At 50.9% G+C, this 15,054-nt stretch overlaps 1 protein-coding gene across 2 annotated transcripts; it reads left to right on the forward strand.

Annotated features, from left to right (window-relative positions):
- Window positions 1-793: 793 nt before the first annotated feature.
- Window positions 794-14,900, forward strand: Chrm1 (cholinergic receptor muscarinic 1). 2 transcript variants are annotated; one of them, XM_090347483.1, is made up of 4 exons: window positions 794-1,281; window positions 1,732-1,825; window positions 11,113-11,221; window positions 12,324-14,900. In XM_090347483.1, the coding sequence occupies exon 4, from the start codon at window positions 12,394-12,396 to the stop codon at window positions 13,774-13,776; it is 1,383 nt and encodes a 460-aa protein (XP_090203609.1). In that variant the 5' UTR covers window positions 794-1,281; window positions 1,732-1,825; window positions 11,113-11,221; window positions 12,324-12,393; the 3' UTR covers window positions 13,777-14,900. The 2 variants fall into 2 exon arrangements, with proteins under 2 accessions (XP_090203609.1, XP_090203610.1); XM_090347484.1 differs by lacking the exon at window positions 11,113-11,221.
- The last annotated feature ends 154 nt before the right edge of the window (window positions 14,901-15,054 follow it).

A 15,054-nucleotide genomic window follows, 5' to 3' on the forward strand; every position in this document is an offset into this window, starting at 1 on the left:
GAGGAGGGAGAATGCGAGGGGGGAGAGGAGGGGAGAGGAGGAAGAGTGGCTCCTTCCATCCAGGTATGCACACCTGTGAGCTCTGAGTGGGAGTCAAGGGAGACAAGAGTTTGACAAGCTGGGAGGAGAGCTTGTCTGTCTGCCTGTCTGTCTGTCTTCCAAGGGGAAGCTGGGGGTGGAGCAGGCAGGGAGGTAGAGGCTGTTTCACTTATCCGAATGAACAAATTCCACAGTTGGGCAACAGTCAGACATACATTAAATAGAGATGCAAGGTGCACAAGCATGCATGCACGCATGCGTCCTTCCTTGAGATCCGCAGGCTCTCACCTGTATTTATGCAAGCCAGCTGCAGATGAGTACACAGGGACACATGCATGCCGAGATCTCCAAGCACACACACACACACACACACACACACAGAGGCTCATCCCCCACTACCCCCAACCAGACACCCATATACTCCTGGCCCCAGGGCTTTGCCGAGCTCCACAGATGAACCGTCCGTCAGCCCTAGGGCAGGCGTGCCAGCCCTCTGGGTCTGTTCCAAGTTAGAGCCTCTCACGTGAGACCCAATGTGTCATTTCCAAACAGAAGGAATCTAGCTTCCTTGCAGCAGGGAGGAAGAGCAGGGTGTGTGGCTGGGTGGGTGGGCGCGTGGGCGCGCGGAGAAAGCATGTGTGCGAATGAAGCGGGCATGTGAATACCAGGGCATGGGTGTTGGGACCTGGTGCACATGGGTTGTTTTTTTTTTTTTGCAGGGGGGGGCTCTAAAGGGACAGAGCCCAGAGAAACAGAGTGTGCCTTTGTGCTGGGGTGTGTCTGTGTGTGTGTGTGTCTGTGTGTCTGTGTGCAATGGGTGTGGGTGTTTGTCTCCCTGTATCCGCCTTCTCTCCCCATCCTGGACTTTCAGTCTTCCGGGGCTCACCCCTCCTGGTATCTTGCCTTCTCCCTCTCGGGGTTCAAAGTGGGTGCCCCGGTGGATGAGAGGGACACACTCCAGGACCTGTTCCAACCCCAGATGCTGCCTGAGGCTTCCCTCCAGCTCCCCCTCCCTTCCTTTCTCTCCTTTCCTCCCTCCCTCCCTCTCTTTCTCTTCCTCCTCCCCCCCCCAGGCTGGCGTGCCAGGGGGTGGGACATGCCAATCACTGGCTGTGCCTCTCCTGCTGCCAGCACAGGGTGCAGCTCCCCCCGGGAGCCAGGTGTTTGGGTCCCAGAAGACACCACCGGCCCCCCGAGGCACAGATGAACTGAAGCCCCTACAGACCCCTCTTCAACCCCATGGTGAGTACATTTTGGAGGGCTTGGGAGGGGCTTTGCGGAGCCCAGGAGCAGGAGGAGCAGGGTCCACAAGAGTAGGGACCAGCGAAGAGAGAAATGGGGTGAGCCCTGGAGAAAAGAGGCAGTGAGAAGAAGTCTGGAGGCCAAGAGGGCTCGGTAGGACTGCACATTTGCCATCCGAGCTCTCCATCTCTTGGTTTTTGAGTGGATGCATCTGATGTTTTTCTGGGTTTCAGCTGGCACAGGAGATGGAAAGCAACCCCCCCATTAGAAAACTGGACCTGGAGCCCAGAGGGGATTAGGCTGTTAGGGAGTGGGCACAGAGCACCCAGTAGCCCAAGAGCAGAGTGGAAAGGACAGGTAGCAGCCTTGAGCTCTAGGATCTTGTGAAAGGTTGACCCCCCCACACGCTCTGGGAGGGGCACCAGTCCCAGTTCCTCCTTCTCTCCTCAGGGTACTCCAGATCCCACCACCCCAAACCACCTTCAGCCCCCCCCAAGATGGACTGAGCCAAGCTGCTGACCAGATGGATGAGCTGGATACCAAGGTGGGTGTTGGGCCAGGAGCCAGGAAGAGACCAGGCACAGAGCTCCTGGGTTCCTTAGGGACAAATAAGCACATGACCGCCACACCACCCAGGGAATGTGGTCCTGACATGTGCGGGGCCCCAGAGGCCCCTCCCTATGTTTTTTAGTATGATACACTCACAAGGGCCCAAGGTCCAAGCAAGAGAGGGATACTAGGACATAAGGATTCTGTGACTGGCCATGCTGATTGTATTACCAGCACCCGGACAGATAGCTGGGGAAGGGGCTGTCAGCACCCACTAGATCATTTGGACTTGGGTAGTTTGGGGGTCCTTCCCTTCCCATAAAATCCACCTGCAGCCCTCCTACTCAACTGGCTGGAGGGAATCAGGCAGTCTCTGGCAGTGAGATAATCTCTCAAATGAGAGTTCTCTGCCTCAGCTACTTTAGCAAAGATCAAATGATCCAAGCTGAATGAAATATGAAAGGGAAGGAGATGGTAAAATGGGGGTAACAGGTGTGATTCTTGGCTCCCTTGCTGGGCTGGTGGCTGGAAATCTGAGAAGTGGATCTTGAATGCTATGAGATATTCAAAGTGTCAAGGAAGGAAGCGAGGTAGTACCTGCCCATTGTGTGGATGAAGAAACTGAGGCTGAGAAAGGGGAACAGACAAATTCATGACCACAGAAGGGGGATTTAGAAATCCTCGTGGGGCTTGGTCCCTATTCTCTTCATTCTCAGCACAACACTATGCTACCACCTCCATGAGCCGGATGGTAGAATGGTAGAGAAGGGGGCGCAGCAAGCTTTGGGAGGCAGAAGCTTAGGCTGCAGGCAGGCAGGCAGGCAGGCAGGCAGGCAGGCAGGCGGGCGGGTGGGGAAGAGGTGGGTGAATCTCCCTGGGTTTCTGCTGTGCTGTGATGCCATGGTGATGCCTAGGAGAATGGGGGAGGAGGGAGAGAGAAGAAAGGGAAAGGGGAGGGAGTACAAGGACTGAGGATCTGGGGGTACATGGAGAAGAAAATGAGGTTGTCACACCAGCCTAGAGAAGTCCAGGATCCAGCCTGCTCAGGGACAGATTTTGACATGATCTGGCTAAAGATGGGCCATTGTCAAAGGTACATCCAGGGTGCAAAGATTTGGCAATGGTTCTAGGACAAAGAACCTCTTCTAGCCCAGCAGTGTATTCCTAAAGCATTTAACAGATGATACCTGCTGCCTACCACAGCAGGGCAGCCTGGCACCCCTACTGGCGAGTTGGCACTGAAAATAGGGTTCATTCTTTTTTTTTTTGCCAGTCCAGGGCTTGAACTCGGGGCCTAGGCATTGTTCCTGAGCTTCTTTTGCTCAAGGCTAGCGCTCTACCACTTGAGCCACAGCTCCATCTCCAGCTTTTTGTGTGTCTGTGGTACTGTGGAATCAAACCCAGGCTTTGTGCATGCTAGGCAAGCTCTACCACTAAGCCACATTCCCAGCCCTGAAAATGGCATTTGTTCTGTTTGTCTGCTCCCTCATTCCCAAGGCCAGGTATCAAGGCTGGAAGGCTTGTGCATCCTTATGGATCAGAGAGGGAAAGAGGTACCTGGGAAGATGGTTTCTGGACTAAGGCACCAGCAACAGAGACCAGTGAGAAGCTGGGCACTGGTGGCTCACTCCTATAATTCTAGCTACTCAGGAGATTGAGCTCTGAGGATCCAGGTTCAAAGCCAACCCAGGCAGGAAAGTCCATGTGACTCATATGTCCAATTAACCACCCAAAAGCCAGCAGTAAAATTGTATTTCAAGTGATAGAATGCCAGCCTTGAGCAAAAAAGGTCAGAGACAGCATCCGGCTCTGAGTTCCAAGCTCTAGTAATGGCACAAAACAAAGCAAAATACTGTGAGGCATGCCCAGGGGTGACGTGCCCCCCTCCAAGTATTGTCCTTTGCCTCAGTCAGGGTTGTCTGCCAGCTTCCATGCTCAGAATGGCAAGATGGCTCCACACCTCTCTCCTAAATCCCTTCCCCAACAGACTACTGTCCTCCCAATCTCCCCTGTCTACTCTCCCAGAGGAACAGGGGCTCAGGAAGGCCAATCTCATTCCTGCCTCCCCGAGCACTTCTCTTCCCTCCCCCTTCCTGGCACCAGCCAGATCCCCGCCCTGAGGGATTGGTCCAGGGCGCTGTGGTCAACAGCCTGCCTGGCTTGCCTGGTGGAATGGACTCTGACTTCATCCCTTAACTCTTTTAGCCCAAGCTGACTGACTTACACACACACAACACACACACACACACACACACACACACACACACACACACACACACACTGACAGGACAGGTACCATCCTACATCCACACACATTCTGAACCCCACCTGGCTCCCCTGCATGTCAGGTAAGGCAAGGTTTCCTTGGTCCACTCCTACAGATAAGGATGCCTTGGTTTCTTCTCCTGTGTTTTCATGCCAGGCAGGGCCTCATCAACCCACAAACAAAACCTAGAGGTATGGCAGATGAGGGACTAGAGGAACCGAGAGGAGTCCCTAGACCCTACTCTGGAGTGGACCCTGAGACCTCTCAGGCTCATCGTCATGCGCCCAGGCCTGAAGTCAATAGGAAGATCCCATGTACACACTTACATAGTTAGTCCACAAATATTTATCAAGCAACTACTATCTGAGCCCTGCAATAAAGCAGCAGGAGAAGCCAACTGAATCTTTACCCAGCCTCTTACTCACAGAACTATGGCTAGCCCTCTCCCATGCTCAGTGCTGTCATCTTACATCACATGGATAGATGGCAGACACACGCAGGCAGGCAGACACACACACGCAGACACGCAGACACACACACACACACACACACACACACACACACACACGCCTGATTTGAAAGGAAAAACTGATTCCTCATTGTCGACTGATTCAAACTAAGATTTAGCCAAGTCAGTGGAGATAGACAAAGAGACTGAAGAGCCCCTCCTCCATGCTCTCAAGAACAGTTTAGAGGGGGGTGGGAGAGGCGCATCCTCAGGGACAGACTGATGGGGTCCAGATCCTGCCTGCATTGCTGCTGGACTATAAGGTCTTAAGGTCTAGAACTTTAGTCGCCTCTTTTCCAAATTGGGGGTAATAGAACGCATTGCATAAGGAGATGTAACAGGTAAATTAAATCATGTACATAATGCATAGAGCCATGTCTGGTATATTCAGGCAGTCAGTAAATAGCAGTTGCTATGATAATATTAGTAATGCTATTAAAAAGCTCCCAGCAGTCTTCATCAGGAGGCCAGAGTCCTGGACAGAAAAGCTTCTTCCTGCTTCCTTGACAACTTCCTGTGACCCCAGACATGACACCCTCCAAGAACAGAGTCTCATCCTATCCGGACAAAGCAATGGAATCACCCCCACCACTCCCTAGTCTTGCTCAGCAATGCACACACTCTCACACACAAACATTAGTGCTAGGAGTTTGTACCCATCCATTCCAAGGGTTCCTGGGGCAGACTGATTTGCCCAAGGTCAACCCAAGGTCATATGTGAGACAAGAGCTCGAAGCTCAGAATAGCTTTGGGGTGTCTTCCTCCAACCCAGTGTCCTCCCGCTGGACCTTGCAGATTTTCTTTTGTATGTGTGCCAATACTGGGATTCGAATTCAGCATTTGGATACTGTTGCTTGGCTTTTTCATTCAAAACTGGCAGTCTGTCCAACAGGTTCTGTTACCCCCATTCAAAAATGAAATTATCCCAGGTATGGTGCTGTGTCTGTAATCCAAGCTACTCAGGAAGATTACAGTTGGATGCCAACCCAGGCAAAAAGTTCATAAACCCATCATCTCAACAAATAAAAGCTGAGTGTGGTGATATGTGTCTGTTGTCCCAGCTATATAAGAAGCTTAAATAGGGAGAAATCACAGCTCAGGCATAAAATTAAGACCTTGTCTTAAAAATAACGGGCCAGGAGTGTAGCCTAGTGGTAGAGTGCTCGCCTAGCATGCATGAGCCCTGGGTTCTGTTCTTCAGTACCACATACTCAGAAAATGCCAGAAGTGGTGCTGTGACTCAAGTGGCAGGGCGCAAGCCTTGAGCAAAAAGTGTTCAAGAACAGTGCCCAGGCCCTGAGTTCAAGCTCCAAGACTGGCAAAATAAAATAAGTAAATAATAACTGCAAAAAGGATGGAGGGTATGGCATAAATGTTCAAACACCTGCCTGGCAAGCACAAGGACCCTGAGTTCAAACCCCAAATCCAACATTAATTAATTAATTACCTTCCAGCTCTCTTCATGAATTAAAGAGAGCTGGAAGGTATTTCTAGCCATCAAGAAAGGCAAAGAATTGCCAGCCTCCTTACCTCAAAGGATCCTTGGGTTACTTTTTCTCACAAATTCTCCTGTCCTGAAAGCATTTGCTTAATAGATCACTGCTGTCGCTAATACCCAGCAAGAGCTTGTGTTCTTATGTAGTTAATGTTACTCCACCTTGAGTGAGCCCAAGTAAATCTCCAGCCACACCTCAGGGTAGCATCTAGGGATGGTGGTTTCAGGACTCCTCAGAAGTTAGGCTGGTCTAACACATTGGAGCAGGCAGAGAACTAGGGAGGGCCTGGGCTAGAGCTGGGGACTGGAAAGACCTTCAGAAGTGGATCAGGAAAAATAGCAGAGGCCTTTAATTGCGCATGTCTGCTTTGGAACCTCATGCTCATTGGCTGCGGGCAGATTGGGAGGGCGGGATGACAGGGAAATAAAAGGTTGAGTGGTTACACCTGGTCACACAGCTAAGCAGGAACAACACTGGGCTTCAGCATCAGGACTGGGTGAGAGGCACACATACCACACAGAGACTGGAAGTGTAGCTGTGTGGTAGAATATAGTCTCAGGAGGCATGGGGCCCTGGGTACCTTCAGTACCCTCAAAAAGAAAAGAGAAGGAAAACAAAGAACCCTTCACTTACCTGGAGAAATATATCTTTTTTTTTTTTTTTTTTTTTTGCCAGTCTTGGGGCTTGAACTCAGGGCCTGAGCACTGCCCCTGGTCTTCTTTTGCTCAAGGCTAGCACTCTACCACTAGAGCCACAATGCCATTTCCAGCTTTTTCAGTGTATGTGGTACTGAGGAATCAAACCTGGGTCTTCGTGCATGCTAGGCAAGCACTCTACCACTAAGCCACATTCCCAGCCGCATTACATCATTTTTAAATTAAGTAACAGACTACACAGGGTGACACATGCCTGCAATCCCAGCACTTGGGAGACTAATGCAGGAAGATGGTGAATTCAAGACCAGCCTAGGCTATATAGTGAGAGCTTTTCTCAGAAAATAATAATAATAATAATAATAATAATAATAATAATAATGCCAGGTGTTGTAGTCCTCGCTACTCACGAGACTGAGATCTTGTGATCAAGGTTCAAAGAAAAGTCTATAGAAAAGTCTGCAAGATTTTATTTCCACACATGAGAAGGGGTATCAATGTGTGAGAAGTAATGCACCTTCTATCTGGTGATTATAACTGTAACCCCTCTATACATTAAAATAAAAAATAAAGAGAAAAAATGCATTTGCAATTACCTAGCAAAAAGCAGGAGGTGGAACTGTGTCTCCAAGTGGTAGAGCACTAGCCTTGAGTGAAAAAAATCAAGTGAGACTGAAGCTCTGAGTTCAAACCCCCGTACCAGCACACCAAAAAGACAAAGAAAAGAGAATAACATCATCAAATAACAAATTACAACCCACAGGCTGGCTGTCTCTTTTTATAAATAAAGTTCCATGGGAACAAGTACTGAATGTACAAGGGTAAAATAATTGAGACAGGGCTGGGTCCTATCTTTTTTTTTTTTTTTTTGCTAGTCCTGGGGCTTGAACTCAGGGCCTGAGCACTGGCCTTGGGCTTTCCTCAAGGCTAGCACTCCACCACTTGAGCCACAGCACCACTTCCGGCTTTTCTATATATGTAGTACTGAGGAATGGAATCCCGGTCTTTGTGCGTGCTAGGCAAGCACTCTCCCACTAGATCAAACTCTGGGCCTGGGTCTTATCTTTGACACTGTGGTAATCATTCATTTTTGCACTGATTCCTTTTGTTGTTGTTAATATTAGTTTTTTGATTACTGAAATTTTGTAGTGACTCACCACACTCTAAGTCCTAACCTAGGCTGGACTAAGGGTCAACCTTCGAAGCAGACAGAGGCCCCTGCTATCTGGAGATGCAACCTCTCACCCCACAGAGCAATCCCTTCCCCCATCTGGCTGTGTTTTTGCAAGTCTTTGTCTAGGGCCCATGGGGCAGCAGACCCCTTGGTACCTGGGAGAAGGGGTATGATATGGGGTCGGTGGTCAAGGGATCAAGAAACTTTGAGCTAGATGAAGACTTCTTATCCTCCTTTTCCGTGCACCTCAGTTACTCCCTTTAGACAATGGATATTAAACAGCCCTTATTTCAGAAAACTTAAGGGACAACTGTTGGGCAGAACAAATACTGATGGGAAGTTCTCCCAGTAGCTTCCCCTGAGAAAGCCTGGTCATAGTCTCTAGCCCCAGGTCTGACTTTTAGTTAGGGGAGAATGCAACAACATTCAGTAATCAAGATAAATTATATTCTAAGTCAATGTGGCTTTTTTTTCTAATACAAATTGGTAAACTCCAGCCTCCTCACCAGTCAGTCCTCAGCTCTTATAAATGAAGTTTCATTGGGACAAAGTACTTGGGCTCTCAGCCCAGCCCCTCCCTCACTTGTACCATCCAGGGCAAACTGTCTTGCTTTAACTTGGCCTCTGCTTCTTCATCTATAAAACAGTCCTAGTCCCTGTTAACATCAAATGTACTATCTGGCTTGGAAAGGGAGTGTTGGAGATCAAATCTAGTGTCTTACAAATGTTAGGTAAGTGCTTTACCACTGAGCCCTCTATCACAGACTCACTTGCCCCACTGTGGGTATTAAACCCGGGACATGTCTGATGCTCAGGTTTGTTTGGTTTGTGCCCATACTGGGACTTTAACTCAAGGCCTCATGCTCTTGCTCTGCTTTTCCTTTTCAAGATGTGATCTACTATTTGAGCCACAACTCCACTTCCAGGGTTTGTTGCGGTTTTTGTTGTTGTTTTATTTTATTGCTGGTTAATTGAAGATAGAGTCTCACAGCCTGAACCCATGCTGGCTTCAAGCATTGATCCCTAGTGGGAATGTGGTAGAGTGCTTGCCTGGCATGCATGAAGCCCTGGGTTCGATTCCTCAGTACCACAGAAACAGAAGTGGCCAGAAGTGGCACTGTGGCTCAAGTGGTAGAATGCTAGCCTTGAGCAAAAGAAGCTCAGGGACAGTGCCCAGGCCTGAGTTCAAGCCCCAGGACTAGCAAAAAAAAAAATGATCCTAGATATCATCCTCCTGAGTTGTTAGCAACTAGGATTTGGACCTAAGCCACTAGCACCTGACCACAGGGGTGTGTGTGTGTGTGTGTGTGTGTGTGTGTGTGTGTGTGTGTATGCATGCGTGTGCATGTGTGCAGAGCTTGCTGCAGCCTGAACTCAGTGCCTGGGCACTGTCCTTGAGCCTTTTTGCTCAAGGCTGTTCTTTCTACCACTTAAACCACAGTGCCACTTCTAGCTTTTTGGCGGTTAAGTGGAGAGAAGGATTTCACAGACTTTCCTGCCAAGGCTGGCTTTGAACCTTACTCCTCAGATCACAGACTTCTGAGTAGCTAGGATTTATAGGCATGAGCCACCAGCACCAACCACAGATATTTTAATAAAAGTAAAAACTGCAGTAGACAACTCTGTTTATCCCTACATACACAAAGAATTAATGTGCGTCAGAGACTATTATAAGCATTTGACATTTATTCACTCATTTAATTCCCCCAATAATTTCTAAAGATATTAGCTACAAGCTGATAGGCATTATCATTACAATTAAGGAAACTGAGACATAAACCTGTTACATCACTAGCAACAATCATATATCCAGTAAATTGTGAAGCCTGAATTCAAATCCGGACAGTCTGGCTTCAGAATGCCTTTTTTTGGGGGGGAGGTGTTATTGTTTGGAATTTTTTGTCTTGTTCCAGGTTTTTGGTTTATTTTGTGGTTTTTGCCAGAATCAGGGCTTGAATTCAAGGGGTCTTAGGTTTGTTCACTCACAACTGATACTCTACCCCTTGAACAATTCTCCCAGGCAAGCATTTTGGCAATGGAGTCTCTCAGACTTTTCTGCCCTGGCTGGCTTCAAACCATGGTCTTCCAGGTCTCAGCCTTATGAGTAGCTACGATTATAGGTATGAGCCCCTGGCTTCCCACCAAAGCTGAACCCTTCTTTTCACCCCAGTACTCAAGTATGGACTCAGGCCCTTGTGCTTCCTAGCAGGCGCTCTACTGCTTGAGCCAGGCCCTTCCACCAAGATGTTACTCGTGCCTCCTCCCAGGGGAACTATCTGGACACAGCAATGCACACTGACATCCATGGCCTTTGCATGTGCTGTCACACGCTGGCTCCTCTACACTGAGAGCTCATTGCTCTTGGTGAACTGCTGACAGTTCACCCGGCCACACACACTGCCCACATCCTCTGTCACAGGGACAATACCATCATCCAGGTTCCCCAAGGAGCACCAGGGCTTGGTAGGCCCTTACCTAAAAATCTCTTCCTGGAAATTGTTCTAAAAATACAACCCTGCACCAGTGGCTCACGCCTGTCATCTTAGCTATTCAGGAGGCTGAGATCTGAGGATCATGGTTCAAAGCCAGCCTGGGCAGGAAAGTCCCTGAGACTCTTATCTCTAACCACCAAAGAGCTGGAAGTGGAGCTGGAAGTGGCTTAAAATGGTAAGAGTACTAGACTTGGGGGGGAGGGGAGGGGGGAGAGGAGGGGGGAGGAGGTTGCTCAGAGACAGCTCCCTGGCTCCAAGTTCAAAACAAAACAAAACAAAAAGCCTTGAAGGCCATACATGTGGGTTGCGAGGATGCCCAACCTCTCCAATGGATGGATATCTGAGGCCAGAAAGGAAGCAATGCACAAAATCACTAAATCACAGCCAGCCCATGGCTCAGGTGGCACATCAGTTTCAGCCTGGCTCTGCCTTGGCCTGGCCGCGGGATCTTCCCCAACCACTCAGGAGGTTGCTGTCCTGGGTGTTCCTTTTCTGCAGCCTTCGTTTCTGGGCCAGATGCCAGATCCCAGAAAAGTCTGGGGGATCGTCCCGTTCCCCTTGCTACCCCCTCCTCAGCTGGGACAAAGCTGGGAGATGGAAGGGGGCCACCCACGACCCATCTGGGGCCAGCCCCTCCCACACACTTAGCTTAGGAGCTGAGGCCTTCATCCCTGTTGCCTGTTTTTCCTTCAGACCGAACACACCACCAGCGTATGGGGACCCAGCATAACCTGCCCCCCACTCCCTGCCCCCTGCCCGCTGCTGCCACCGAAGAGTTCCAATACATGCTCGCAGATAAAAGGTATGGGTATAAACAGACATACATTCTGCCCCCCCCCCACTTCCTTCTCTTCTCTTTTCTCTAAAGTTCTGGCTTTTCTTATGAAGTTCTTATCTATCTATGGAAGGATGGATAGATAGATTTTTTTTTTGCCAGTCCTGAGGCTTGAACACTGCCCCTGAGCTTCTTTTGCTACCATTCTACTACTTGAGCCACAATACCACTTCCTTTTTTTTTTCTGTTGAAGTAGTACTGAGGAATCAAACCCAGGGCTTCATGCATGCTAGGCAAGCCCTCTACCACTAAGCCAAATTCCCAGCCCTATCTCTCTATATTTGATGGAAGAATCTCACTGGATTAAACTCAGGGCCTGGGGCTGTCCCTGACCTCCCTCCTCACTCTGTGTCTCCTCCCCACCCACCCCAAGATTAGAGTTCTCCATGCACATTAAAAGCAAAATCTGAGTTTTGATCCTATTCACCACTTTGTCCTGGTATCCAAGAATTAGAACCATCACCTCCTCCTGTGAAATGAACGAAATAAAGACCCGCCTCTATGAGATGCACCTCCATTAAATTAGATAACCCCATTAAGTGCTTTAGCACTGTGTCTGGCTGTCAGTCATCAAAGGTTTTAATAAGGTTGGATGAAATGCTTTGGAAATTTGGCAGGACTGTGTAAATAAAGTGAGTCTCTTCATGAGCCTTGAGCAAAAAGAAACTCAGAGACAGCACCCAGGCCCTGAGTTCACGCCCCAGGTCTGGAATAAAAAATTAAATTAAATTAAAAAAGTGAGTCTCCCGGTTTTTGCCCACATGCGTTAAGTAAGACAGGAACTAGGAATCATCTTCCAACGACAAAATGGAGGTCCAGCATGTGAATGGTGATGCTGGAATGAGTGAAAAGTGAGATGTCAGGATCTCCAAGCTACCCCGTGATGCTGGGAAAGCTCCTGATGGCTCACGAAGTACACCGGAAATGACCTGGGTGTAGGCACCAGAGGGAAGGAAGGGTGATGGTATCTGTCTCCAACAGGGCTCTAGGGTCAAGTCCTCTGCCCTTCCACTTGGGTCAACCAGAGATGCCCAGGGGCTCAACCAGAGTTCATGTTCTCTGTCTGCAGGTGAAGCCCCTTCTCTGAGGAACCGCTTACCTTGACCGAAGGAAGGAGCCCTCCCTCTCACCCAACCATCATGAACACCTCAGCGCCCCCTGCTGTCAGCCCCAACATCACCGTCCTGGCCCCGGGAAAAGGTCCCTGGCAAGTGGCCTTTATTGGAATCACCACAGGCCTCCTGTCTTTGGCCACAGTGACAGGCAACTTGCTGGTTCTCATCTCCTTCAAGGTCAACACTGAGCTCAAGACCGTCAATAATTACTTTCTGCTTAGTCTGGCCTGCGCAGACCTCATCATTGGCACCTTCTCCATGAACCTCTACACCACATACCTGCTCATGGGCCACTGGGCCCTGGGCACCCTGGCCTGTGACCTCTGGCTGGCCTTGGACTATGTGGCCAGCAACGCCTCCGTCATGAATCTGCTGCTCATCAGTTTTGATCGCTATTTCTCGGTGACCCGGCCCTTGAGCTACCGTGCAAAGCGCACCCCTCGTCGGGCGGCTCTTATGATTAGCCTGGCCTGGCTGGTTTCCTTTGTCCTCTGGGCTCCAGCTATCCTTTTCTGGCAGTACCTAGTAGGAAAGCGGACAGTACTGGCTGGGGAGTGCTATATCCAGTTTCTCTCCCAACCCATCATCACCTTCGGCACAGCAATGGCCGCCTTCTACCTCCCTGTCACCGTCATGTGCACACTCTACTGGCGCATTTACCGGGAGACAGAGAACCGGGCACGGGAGCTGGCAGCCCTGCAGGGCTCCGAGACCCCAGGCAAAGGGGGTGGCAGCAGCAGCAGCTCAGAGAGATCTCAGCCAGGGGCTGAGGGCTCCCCAGACACCCCTCCCAGCCGCTGCTGCCCATGCTGCCGCACCCCCAGGCTGCTGCAGGCCTACAGCTGGAAGGAAGAAGAGGAAGAGGATGAAGGCTCCATGGAGTCCCTCACGTCCTCCGAAGGGGAGGAGCCTGGCTCCGAAGTAGTGATCAAGATGCCCATGGTGGACCCCGAAGCCCAGGCTCCCACCAAACAGCCCCCCAAGACCTCCCCAAATACAATCAAGAGGCCCACCCGGAAAGGGAGGGATCGATCCGGCAAAAGCCAGAAGCCCCGTGGGAAGGAACAGCTGAGCAAGCGGAAGACTTTCTCCCTGGTCAAGGAGAAGAAGGCGGCTCGGACCCTGAGCGCCATCCTGCTGGCCTTCATCCTCACCTGGACACCCTACAACATCATGGTGCTGGTGTCCACTTTCTGCAAGGACTGTGTCCCCGAGACCCTGTGGGAGCTGGGCTACTGGCTGTGCTATGTCAACAGCACCATCAACCCCATGTGCTACGCACTCTGTAACAAAGCCTTCCGGGACACTTTCCGCCTGCTGCTGCTCTGCCGCTGGGACAAGCGACGCTGGCGCAAGATCCCCAAACGCCCTGGCTCTGTGCACCGCACCCCCTCCCGCCAGTGCTGATTGGGGGGGATTCCCCCCAATACACACTCTCTCCTGGCATCCCTCCACCCCAGCCTCAGGGAGAGGCCGGTGGCAAGTGGGCAGGTGGCTGGGTGTCCTCAGACCCAGAGTCCCTGCTCAGGTCTCACCCAGCCCCCACCCCGCTTCCCCTGGGTCACCTTCTTGAAACAGACCTGCCAACGTTTTCAAACTTTGCTGTTCCCAAGCAGGGAATGTAACCCGGGGAACTGGCTTGCTTTTTTTTTTTTTTTCTTTTCTTTTCTTTTTTCTTTTTTTTTCCTTCTGTTCCCTGCTGTGTGGGAATAGACATTGCCAGGAAGAAAGCCTGGGAGGAGGATCCGGGCTTTGCACTCCTTGTTTGCAGTTTGCAGAGTTAAGGCAGGAAGTGAGGAGCCGGCAGGACGGGCCAGGAGATTAAAGCGACAATCTTCCTTCCCCCAGCAGGGAGTCCAGAGTGGAGGGAGAGAGGCTGCCCCTCTCACCTAGGGCTAGAGAGGGGGTACTGAGAAGAGCCAGGGAATGCCTTGCTGGAGAGTCTCCCTGCACAGGCTCCGCATGTCTAGCGAGACCCCCTAGATGCTTTCTTGGGAAGTGTCTGCCCCCCCTACAAACGTCCTCCAGAACATCTCCAAAGCAGATGATCCACTGCACATCAGCCAGAGAAAGGCACCAGATCAGCTTAGCTGATCGCACATCGAGTCCCAAAACTAGGCAGCAGCAGGACTAGTCACCAGGTGTCCCAACTGTCCCACTCTGTCATTTCCCTGGGTGGGGAGGGGGGAAAGGGCTGCCTGCTATTTGTCTCACACCCATCCACCACCCTTCTCCCTCGGCCCCAGAATAACCTCAGCCCCTCCCTCCTGGCTCACAGCCCCCACCTGGGTGGATTTGCTCCGTGCGGATCTAGTCAGGGCCTCCTGCATGCTGCCTGCCTCCAGCCGTGCCCCACACAGGCCTGGCCCAGCCAGCAGCTTCTCCTCCTGTGAGCTCCCCCTCATCCAACCTCTGCATGGCCTCCTAAGCCACCCTGCACTCCAGGCCCAGCCTTGCCCCCAAATGTTCTTTCCTTCCATCCTCAGCGTGTGCTGAGTCTGTGAATAAACCACATAACCAGCAGGCACTAAGCAGCCTTCCTCCCTGTGTTGGCTCAAGGCCCTGACCTCAAGGCCAGGTCAGGATCGGGCAGGGAGGGCCCAAGTACTGTGGAATGCGGGCTGCTGCCCTGAGGTGGTTCTTGGAGGGGGAACACGGAATGGCTAGATCTGTCAGAGCCTGTGC

This window comes from Megascapheus bottae, chromosome 16 (genome assembly GCF_031878675.1).
Source record: "Megascapheus bottae isolate mThoBot1 chromosome 16, mThoBot2.hap1, whole genome shotgun sequence".
Classification (NCBI taxonomy): domain Eukaryota; kingdom Metazoa; phylum Chordata; class Mammalia; order Rodentia; family Geomyidae; genus Megascapheus; species Megascapheus bottae.

What these genes read in the sequence shown, in the direction of transcription:
- Chrm1 (XM_090347483.1), top strand. Translation starts at nt 12,394, where the DNA reads ATGAACACCTCAGCGCCCCCTGCTGTCAGCCCCAACATCACCGTCCTG.